Source organism: Puccinia triticina, chromosome 12A, assembly GCF_026914185.1.
Source record: "Puccinia triticina chromosome 12A, complete sequence".
NCBI classification, from domain to species: domain Eukaryota; kingdom Fungi; phylum Basidiomycota; class Pucciniomycetes; order Pucciniales; family Pucciniaceae; genus Puccinia; species Puccinia triticina.
Window position 1 is genome coordinate 1,292,481 of NC_070569.1, and position 10,870 is coordinate 1,303,350.

The 10,870-nt window shown below is 49.2% G+C and overlaps 3 protein-coding genes across 3 annotated transcripts; 1 reads left to right on the forward strand and 2 right to left on the reverse strand.

Annotated features, from left to right (window-relative positions):
* Positions 1-449: 449 nt before the first annotated feature.
* Positions 450-3,965, reverse strand: PtA15_12A134 (uncharacterized protein; the record flags this gene model as incomplete). Its single annotated transcript, XM_053161713.1, has 5 exons — positions 450-695; positions 780-1,184; positions 1,249-1,551; positions 1,620-2,180; positions 2,250-3,965. 5 exons carry the CDS (start codon positions 3,963-3,965, stop codon positions 450-452), a joined length of 3,231 nt encoding a protein of 1,076 aa, XP_053025703.1.
* Positions 3,966-4,002: 37 nt separating this feature from the next.
* Positions 4,003-6,443, forward strand: PtA15_12A135 (uncharacterized protein; the record flags this gene model as incomplete). Its single annotated transcript, XM_053161714.1, has 3 exons — positions 4,003-4,189; positions 5,322-5,394; positions 5,480-6,443. The coding sequence occupies 3 exons, from the start codon at positions 4,003-4,005 to the stop codon at positions 6,441-6,443; spliced, it is 1,224 nt and encodes a 407-aa protein (XP_053025704.1).
* A 1,772-nt stretch (positions 6,444-8,215) lies between these two features.
* Positions 8,216-10,252, reverse strand: PtA15_12A136 (uncharacterized protein; the record flags this gene model as incomplete). The annotated part of the gene is made up of 3 exons (XM_053161715.1): positions 8,216-8,925; positions 9,162-9,577; positions 10,182-10,252. 3 exons carry the CDS (start codon positions 10,250-10,252, stop codon positions 8,216-8,218), a joined length of 1,197 nt encoding a protein of 398 aa, XP_053025705.1.
* Between the last annotated feature and the right edge of the window lie 618 nt (positions 10,253-10,870).

Genomic DNA, 10,870 nt, shown 5'->3' on the forward strand with positions numbered 1-10,870 from the left:
TGTTACATGTATACATCTGATTGACTGACCACCCCGCAACAAACTGAAAATTAGAGCCAAGAAATAACTTATAAGGGTTGACTAGTAAACACAGAATATCGCGTCAGGCATATGGCCCAGGCCAACGGAAGCTGAGAGCACAAGAGCAGACATATGAAGAGAAGCTCATGGGTGGCAGACGAATGGTTAGGTATGAGTGTGGTGTCATTGGTGATCAAAAGTAGGAGAGAAGAAAAGGGGCGTCATAAAGCTAGCTAGGAAAGTTGGATATGTAGTGGCATAGAGCGGGATGGCTGCAGCTGAGCGGAAAGTCTTCCATCCTCGTTGCCAGGCAAGTCATCGTGAATGTTTTTGGCAACGAAACGAGAGGAGAGGAGCCCAGAAAGAAACGGAAAAAGTCCAGACGTGACAAGGATGGGAAAGGGGGTTCAAGAGGGGGGAGAGTCTTTTCAGTCGGAGGAGTTCTTAGCCCACTTGATGAGATGATGGGCAAGCCCGACACGGGGGAGATGGTGGGAGGACGAGGAGACGAGGAGGACCAGGTCGATCTGGGAGAGGAACGGGACGAGCTTGACGAGCTCGTACCGCTTGCCCAAGATCACTGCGGCCTTCTTCTTCTTCCCGAGCCCGGCGGCCCCCGAGTTGAGGATGTCAATCGGCAAGATTAGCTCCAGTCGCTGCAACCTCTCCCACGCCTGATTGCCAAACAAAGACGAAAGAACGGCGCGTCGGTTAGTAATGAGGTTTTGCAAGAAGTTGGGGGGGAGAAGAAGCTCAACTAGTTCGAACGCGTCTCGGCCATAGACTTGCGAGCGCACGACGGCGGGTCTGAGCTGGTCGGTGGCCCGGCCATCAGACCCGAGGGGGTCGGAGTCGAGCGCGAACGCGAGGCGTTTGAGGTGCTGGCGATAGAGATCCCAGGCCATCTCGAGGTTGAAGATGCCGTTGTGGTGGGTGGAGGCGAGGTGTTTGCAGGCGATGAGGACGGAGAACTCGGCGATGCTCAGCGCGTCCGCCCACCAGGGCAGCGTCGTCGAGGCGGCCGTCGTGCTGCGCATCGTCTTCCCGCCCCCCGGCTTGCTCCCTACCGGCGCCGTCGGGAACAGCTCGCTCGGGTTCAAGGCCGGGAACTTCAGCTGCCCCGTCCGTCTCACTTGGTACCCTAGCATCGAAACCATCCCGTTCTGATTTCCATCACTTATTCTCAGCCATCGGCAGCCTCTTGGACAAGAAACATAAAAGACGTACCAGGTCTTGCAAGATTGAAACCAACGGATCATTGATCAACATGAATTTGGATTTGAGCCAGTCGCGCGTATGAGCATGGTCCAGAAACGAGCCGAGAGCCTCGTTCCACTTCTGCACCAAAGTCGCTTGTTTCTGGGCCAGATCCTTGGCCGGGGAGGAGGGATGCGGATCGTGGTGGTCAGGAAGCTCGAGCAAGGATCTCAGGAGATCGATCCGCTCCGGCTCGGTCCTGGGAGAATGTAAGTAACGGATCCTTGATTGGCATCGCGACTTGACACGTTTCTCGAGCTTATCCAAACAATCCTACACGATATGCACATCCATCAGTCACCCCGTTGAAAGTTGAATGATAAGAAGCAAGGGAAACTCACAACGACCGAGGTAGTGCCGATGACACAGATCCCATTCTGGCGTTTGTTGCCTTGGACGGAGTCCAGTAAACAGTAAAGGAAAGACTGGCGATCCAGATCGGAGAAGAGGTCGAACTCTTCCAAGATGATGACCAGCGCCTTGCTATTTTTCGTCTTTTTCTTCTGAGGGGATTGGCCGGCAAGATTTGGATCATGGTCGACGGAGAGAGAGGATGAAGGCTCGAGCACGTCCAGCAAGTTCTTCAAGGTTTCGCCGTAGTTGGTAAACCTGGGTTGGTCGGCCTGCCGGATACGAACCCCGCTGTAATCATCCTCATCATCCTCATCATCCTCATCGGCACTCTCGTCGGGTCGGAAGTCCAGGTCCCGGTTCACCTGGTCCATTTTCCGTCGCTGGTCCGAGTCTTTCGATAGCGCCAGAGACGAAAACAGCTGGCGACACATCTCTTTCAAGGCCACCTTGTCGCTGTTATGGACTAGCCCGTTCAGCTTGATCGTGATGAAACCTTCGGCGCCACAGATGAGCGGGTCAGACAACAACGCCAGCGAGCGTGAAACGACCTGAATGAACACCAACCATAATGAGGATAAGCAAAACAGTCAGGTCAAGTCAAGATGCGCGAAACTCACGGCAGTTTTCCCGCTTCCCCTAGCTCCGCACAACAGCAAAACGTTGCCTTCGCTTTGGGAGATGGATCGAAAGAGGAGCGAGCGGAGCTCGATTTCCAAGTCTTCGAGACCAACAAGACAGGGTGTCTGGTCGAGGATGGCGAGGGTGCGGGCAGGATCTTGTGTGGCCCGGTCGGAGGGGTTGGAGACGAGGGCATGGGGTATGCGGATCGAGAGGGGCCGGACTCCCGACAGATGCTGGAGGAGGTCGTGGAGATAGGGCATGACGACGGCCGCCGCGAATCCGTCTGTATCGACGACCTTCTTTGCTGGCGAGGTGGCCGTCTTGCTGCTCTCAGGGTCCTTGGCGATCGTCTTTTTCGGGCTCGCGGGCGTCGCAGGATTGTCCGGACGGCGGGCCAAGCGGCGCAGCCGGGTGCTTGATGCAGCCGAGATTTCGATCGGAGAGACCGACGACAGTCTCCGGGGGGACCGGTTGGAGGAAGACAACAGCTGTCGGCTGAGTTCTGCAGCAACTTGGTCAGCCTCAGTTTCGCTAGACTGGGCATCTGCTTCGTCGTCGTCGGACTGATCGTCCTTTCCCGCAACTTGTGCGTCTTTCAAGACTTCGAAGCATCGCTCATCGACGCCAGATACGATGTCGTCTTCCTTTGTTTCAGCCGCGGCTGACTGCGGTCTTCGATCGAGAAGAGATGAGTGGTCCAATAAGACGTGCGAGTCCTGCGGGATGATGCTTTCTATCTGCCTCAACAGATCGTCGACACTCTCAGCATCGGGTGTGGTTGTGCGATGGATTGCCGAAGGGCCCGGACGACGCGGGCTTCGACGCGGTGTGTTCGACGGATGGGCTTCGACGGGCTTGTTGAAGAGCTTCGCTTTCACGGGAGTGGGCGAGCCAGGGCCATCCTGCGCGTCCGAATCTTCGCCGCCACTTTCGGGGCCGCAGAGCTGGTTCTTGGCAAGTAGATGGGCTGGCGATTGATTCGGGGAAGGGCTAGGCGAGAGAGGCCGTTGGCGCGGTCGACCACGTGTTCTTCGGGGGGTCTGATCGTTGGCCGAAGTCATGACGCGATGGACAGGTGCCGTTTGAGAAACAATCTTCTTCGACCTGGGTTTGGCGGGTGTCGATGAGAGTTGTGCCTCTGTCTGACCAGCTTTCCTGGTAAGGCTTCTGGCTTTCGCTCGGGTGCGGGTGGGGAACTCGGTGTGGGATGAGGTAGGACTGGGCAGCTGAAGAGGCTTGGTGGTTGAGTTTGGCTTGGTCTGGTTGGATCGTTTGAGCAAGATCTCGTCCTCCGAGCTCTCGGGCTCTAGATCCGGGGGGTTGATTGGACTAGTTGGAGCAGGGGTCAGTGGCCCAGATTGGCGCGTCTTCTTCCGCAGACGGGGGACCACCTCGGGCTGCTGATCCGAATCGAATCGATCCAATGGCTCGGGACAGGCGCGTTTGCGGGACAGCATTTTGAGGCTCGGGGCTGAGGAGGAGGAAGGCAGGGCGTGGGTTTTCTTCTTGGCCTGTGTGCTGCTTCTTGAGGGACGCGGGACGACCACTGCGACGCGCTGGGTAGGAGGCAGGTTGCGAACGGGACGCGTGGGGGGAGACTGCCTGGCTTGAGGGGCTTGCTTGGTCCTGCGTCGGCGGGGAGATATGCGAGTGGGAGAGGATGTGAGTGAGCCTGGGCGGGTTAGATGGTGGTGTGGGGCTGGTTCGGCCATGGTGTGGTTGCGGGCGAGGTTTGGGGGGAGCGGAGTGATGCGTCATGGCCAGTTCTTGACCAGCTGGGCTGCTGTGCACGTCGCCGCAGCCGCCCTGCGCATCCTCTCCCCCGGTTCATGCCCAGGGTCCGGGGAGATGCTTGTGAACCAAGCTTTTGCGACCACCCGGTCGAACGAGCTGATCCGGCCGGTTGCTGCACGAACAGGGTTTGCAAGTCTGATCGGTTCTTAACTCATTTGACGTGCCCTCAACAAAAGCTGGGGAACTTTGCAACACACAACTCCACAATCTTCATGCTACTTGAGTCGAAAAACAAAACTATTCAAATAAGTTGCGATTGAAGTACTGCAAGGAGTTGGAGTCTCTCGATCATCTGAAGCAACCAAAACTTTGTCGACTCCTGATTTGAAGGAGGAGAAAGTGCAAAGCGCACTCTCTGCGGTACCATCTGCCATTATTCAAATTCTGAGCGTATCAGCCACCATGGTTCATACCCCCACGCCCACGACGCCTGCCACCCCCACCACTCCGATGAGACGCTGCTGACGGAAATTGGGCAAGCATTGGGGGTATCAGGTTGCAAAACTAGCCAGCCTTCTACGTCCTAGCTGCCAAATCGACATATTTACAACCTCTCCCTTTCCTCTTGATTTGTTTACTTCCTTCAAGCTATAGCTTTGAACAGCAAATCATAATTTGTAAGAGATGAATAGATCGAGATCGAGAGACTCCAATTGATAATTCCATCCTTGGGTCCTACTCCGGCGTACTCCCCTCGAAAGATGATTCGTTGGATTCAGGAGGATGCCATGGTGGCGAATGACACCTCATCTTTGATGAATATTGGGAATCATTCGACAGGATTCTTTGCGTCTACATAGGTAGAATTTGTCAAGCACACAGGTGGTACTCATGACCCGCAGCCAGAATGGGCAGAGGCATCGGAAGCTCACTGCCCCAAAGGAGGACAGAAAAAACATATAAATGAGAGCCAACCGGGTCGCCCTTTCCTTCTTCCCCAGCTTCTAAGCGTCTCTTACTTATCACAAGCTTGCAATTTGCAAACATACCACTGTTTTCTCTTCAAGTAAACCAATACAAAACAGCTCGACACCTGTATGTTCCTCTTCATTTTCTGGTATCCAGAGTCCAGCAGATTTTTCTTGCCCCCGTAGTATAACGACCTAACCTTCGACATTCTAATTGACAGAAAAATCAAAGATGATTCTATCAAGCGTGATCACCGTGGCTATTGGCCTATCTCTTGGTAATTTTCTCCTCGTCCAATCTCATTTCTTGCCGCGGTAAAAGTTGGCAAAGTAGCAGTTGAAATCTAATTCTCGAATGTCTCACAGGTCAGTTTCCATCGTCCGCATCCGCGAACAGCTTGTCCTTGGCGGCCAGACAAAGCCCAGTGGACCCCCGCGCGTGAGCACAGATCTCTCTATCCTAGCCTCATGCCCGATGTTTTCTCTCTATACCGTACTGAAATTGATTTACTTGAACTCTCAAGTCTGAAAGGTGTCGCACTCGGCCGCCGAAACTACTACTCCTATCCGGGAGGGGAATACTACGGCCATGACTCCGGAAAGGGCTACTACAATTCCGGCAAAGGCTCCTACAATTCGGGCAAGGACTCGTACGATTCTGGAAAGGACTACGATTCAAGCAAGGACTATGACTCGGGCAAGGATTCGTACGATTCGGGCAAGGACTACGATTCTGGCAAGGACTACGATTCTGGCAAGAGCTACGATTCTGGCAAGGACTACGATTCTGGCAAGGACTACGATTCTGGCAAGAACTCGTACGACTCGCAGAAGAAACATTCCGAAAAGAAGAGCTATGATTACGAGTCCGAAAAGAAGGAGGTCCACGACAAGCAAGAATACGAGAAAAAAGATTACGACTGGAGCTTTTACTATTCATCTTACAAGAACGGTAACGATGTAGACAAAAAAGACTCGAAGAAGTATTCAGACAAGAAGGAATATTACCAATATGACGGAGAGAAGGACTACAAATATGTCGGTAAATACGACGAAAAGGATTACAAATATGACGCAAAATCCAGCAAGAATGACTACAACTACGAGGGAAAATCCGACGACAAGGACTACAAATATGACGGAAAATACGATGAGAAGGACAACAAAGATGAAGAGAAACGCGACAAGAAAGACAACAAAGATGACGGAAAATACGATGAGAAGGACAACAAATATGAAGAGAAACACGACAAGAAAGACAACAAAGATGACGGAAAATACGACTCGAAAGACGGCTCCAAAAAGTCCGGCGACTCGGACTACTCCGACAAAAAGGAATACAAGGACGTCGGCAAATATTCCGATGATGGCAAGAACAACTATTACAAAAAATTCTCGAAAGATGACTTCAAAAAAGAGAAGGATTCGTACAAAAATGGCAAGGACGGCGACTACAAGAAAGGTGACAATGATTACTCCCACAACTAGTTCCCTCTTTCTTCTTCTCCGTCACGTTGCTTCTAGCTATATATTAGGAGGAATGAGTCTCCTGGAATCTTGTTCTTTCAAACTTATCTCTCCACTGCATAGCTTCCCCAATTCCTCGAAATTTGTGGAATTTCTCCTCTTATATTGATCCCTCAAACAAAAAAAGAATAATGTTCCAGAAAAAAAGCTTTGAGGGAAAGAAATAATTGATTTGCTTGATCTGAGACACATGTGTGTTCCATACATACTCGACAAGTGGAACAAGAGATAAGAAGTGAGCAAAAAATGGAGGGTTTGATGGGAGATGACAACTGATATGGAGGCCCTGGAGCGCCAATCTGGACATTTGTTTTGGCAACTTGGGATTTTTTAATCCCTCAGCCAAAGAGGCCAGTTTGCAACACTTGGAGGTGAATCCCCATGCAATACTGAGAGTATGCGACACCTGCTATACATGAGCCGCAGAAGGCCTCAGATGATAATTGAGCCCATACATAGGCAAATTGCCTTACAACCCCGCCCCAGGAAATTGTTGAGCGGAATTCGACAACAACTGCATAATGCATATGCATTATGGTGTGGACGCGTGGAGCCGCACTCATACCAAACTGAAAAGCTTGTTCTCTCAATTCACTTTCTTGGGTCGCCAACGTCGTGTTTTCATTTCTGGTCGAAATCTCATGAGTCATCAGATCAAAACTCAAGATAACCAAAGTACAGAAGATTCAGTAATTCAGGTAAAGAATACAATCCACTATCATACACTGAACCTTTGCTTACCATGACTACTGATCATCTTATCAAGTCAAGAACTGAAGATCAAGCCGTTTCAGGAGGAGTTAAATCAACAGCACATCACAGGAGCCTTGAGCGTTTGTTTTCTCAATTCTCTCTTTCTAAGTGTTTTTTTTTATTTGAATTACTAAAACATTGTTTGTTCATCTTTATTTGCTAGTCTAGTGTTGTTTGTTCTAGATTGTTGTTGTCGTGTTCAGTTTACCAGCATAGATTGCTTCTTTGTCCTGTTTGTTGTTTCTCTTCTTTCTGGGTGTTTTTCATGTTAGATCTGGGGCTTGTTAAATTTGTTTCTATACATTTATTTAGTTTCATCTACTACTACTGGCTGAAACAAAACAAATGGATTTTCAACAAAGAGTCATTTGCCTAACATTACAGAAATTGCGCTCCCATCTTCCTGACCTCGTCAGCAGTAGCATTTGGCAGGGTGGATGCAGGATTCTTCTTTGGAAAGCATGATCCTCCCTGGCATTGGAAGGCTTCCCTCCAGATAAGCGGGGTTATAGCCACCTCACCCAAAGGAAACCACATAACAAGTTTGCCACAAGGAATTCCACCTGAAGAGTTCATTATAGCCAGCTCAACGGTAAGATCAAACCAAAAACCAGCTCACTGTGAACACAAAATCAGCTTGGCAAGAGGGTTTGGTGTGTCACCGCAATGATCACTGCTTTATGGCTCACTTGCCCGGCAGTTACAATCTCAGTGCCTCACTTCTTGCCGGAGGAGCTGCATTCGCGGCTCTTTGTTGGCTCTCCGTGCTGACTGAATTAGCGGAGGGCTGACATAGCTTCTGATAACTTTACACAGCTCCAGACCTCACAATCAAGGCTGCGCGCTCTCGAAATGGGTTTCATAAGGAATGCTTCAGTGAAATAGATGTGCGGAGAATGAAACAAATATGCTTATTTAATTTGCAGCCAAAGAACATCAGAAACAAATTTAGCAAAATGGGTATCAAATTAAGAAAAATATCATGTTGCAGTGTAAATTTTCTCAGGATTCAGGAAAATTAGTTTCAGTCCATCGAGCCGCCGACGTGCCTCGTGGTTTTGAGTGTCGCCGAGACCCTTAAAAATGTTATTTATCATCGGTTGAAAATAGGGAAGCTGAGGATATTTTTGATAATGGGCGATTTTTTCAGCGAGTAATTCGACTGTCGCAGGCTGAGCGCTCTTATTGATATCCGACAAGTAAATCATCGCGATAGAGTCGTCGAGATTCCAGAACGGGATTATTTTTTGCGTGGACTGGCCATACTGGAAATAGACTGATTTGATTAGATCAGAGAACAGCATGATTATGTTATCAAGCTCTCGGAACCGTTTAGCATCCTTTCTTATCCGTCTACCCTCCTCATTCACCCACAAGCGGATGTGATATCGGCCCAAGAATCGCACCATACTGTGTAAAACTTTCAAGGACAAGATTTCCATGATTGGAGGCGATGATATGCTGATCTTCCCGGATGATTTGCTGATATCTCTGATCTGTTTCATCAATTCCGACAACAATTTTTTGATATTTTTTTCTTGTAACTTATGATTCGCATCTTCCTTCAAGAAATACGGTAATGTGTAGTACCAGAAATTCGTTGCCACGTCACCAAAGCGACCATCGAACGCAGACAGCTGGTTCATTAGATGTAACCGCTCTAGCCAATGCCACCCCAAAAAACCGAAGTCTGATATCAAAACAAAACAAAAGAAAACCAAAGTGCTTCGAGTTAGGTTCTATTGGGATGCTTGGTGGCACATTCCAAATTACGGTTTGATGTGAAGTGATTGATGAACGTGAACTCACATGTGAAGAGCCCCTGGAGCTCTGCAGTGAAAGGGCTTTCTTGAAGGGCTTTCTTGAAGTCCGTGATCAGATAAGCATTAGGGATGTCGATATTATCTCTCAGCCCTGGAAATCTACGCGCGAGGTAGTTGAATATGATTTCAACTCCTTGTTGCTTGTTCAATACATTTTCGAGCCACTCGGGAGAAGCGAGGTTGTGCCTTTGAAGGATGATAAGAAATTTGACGAGGGCTTCATTTATATGGTCAAGTGCCATTCTTTCGCGGACAGCGGCCAATATCTGTTGATCAGGTGGAAAACGCGTGCTTCTAATTGATGTCTCTAAAATTTTCACGACTTTTTTCGTTCCCTTCAAGAAGTCTAAGGCTACCAGTTCACGATGCTCAGCGTTTCCAAAAAGACCTGTCCCCGCTGATTTTCCGAGGTCCGGTGGCCGGTCCGCGCTCATGGAAACTTTCCCCATAAGACTTTTGACGAGTTCACTGAGATTAGAAATCGCATCATAAAGTTCTTTTGCAATTTTTGCCTCAAACCTAATGGATTGAGGTGCCGAAGATATTTGTATAGGATCCAGCACGTCGCTTTGCAGGGCCCTTTGAAACAGTGCTGATGCAATTCAATAAAAGAATAAGGCCACGTTAGCTGGATTGGACGCGACACAACGTTGAAATCTCCAATATCATCTTGATTTCAGTAGAGCCATAGCTTTGTCAATTCCATCTGAAAATTGATTGGATGGAATCTTCCTTACTTGCGACTGGCCCTTTGTGATTATGACTTTGACCTCCATGGGAGCCAACGCGTTCGCCGCATATGGCTAGTATAGGGTCAATTTAACCAGTTTGTATCTTCTACAATTTAACGTGGTTCAAAATTGCGATAGACTCACAACGACCCAATTCTTCAATAGAACTACAACTGTTTTGCCACATCTCCACTGAGGAAGGCAAAATTTTATGAGGTGAGTTAATGAGAAGCTTGCAGTTAGCTGCTGATGTTCTTGGTCAAAGGAAAAGGATCGGCCACTCTTCTGGCTACTTACACTTTACGCGCTTTGCGAACTCAGGAAGGTCATCAGGATGGGTCTCTAGGATTTCTCCAAGCGTTGGAAAACATAAACATTGAGCAATGATCAACCCCAAAAGAACCAAGATTAATGAGTTGAAAGTGCGGTAGGCGGAAAGCGTCGAATATAACGCAGCACGCATGCTGTTGGTCGAATCAAGGGTCCAAGTGCGAAGGCTTAATGATGTTTGGAAAAGGAGGCACCGGGGATGGCTGGGTGCGTTGCATCCACCCGCGAAGATAATAGACGCTCGAATTCTCGAGTCTCGAACCACAAACTAGGCAGTTGTCAGAACATCAGCTCCAGGATTTCCTGACATACTTTTCTTGACACACTTCTAACCTCCTTGACACTCTTCCCAACCTTGACACTCTTTCCAACCTCCTTGTATCACCCCCGTTCTGATGATTCATATTTTGAACCCTCTTTCTTTTCACCCCCATTCTGATGATTTGTATCTTGAAGTTGAACCCACAACCAACTGGCATCATCCATCTTCGGATACAGTTTGCGAAATGTGATGTTCAACACAAAAGGGGGATTCAACAACAGGTGGCATGATCTGTGTCCTTCCTGGGCTTCTGCATGGGGGGGGCTAACTTAACTAAGTCCCTCTCCTTGTGGAGGGGGGACGCCGTCCCGCAGGGACCCTCCAAAGGAGGGACTTATACACTAAGTGGACCCCGCAGCCTGAGAGAATCAGGAACTTGGCCTTTTTCAATCCGGTGTAGCTTCATCACATCACATTATGTGATTGAGT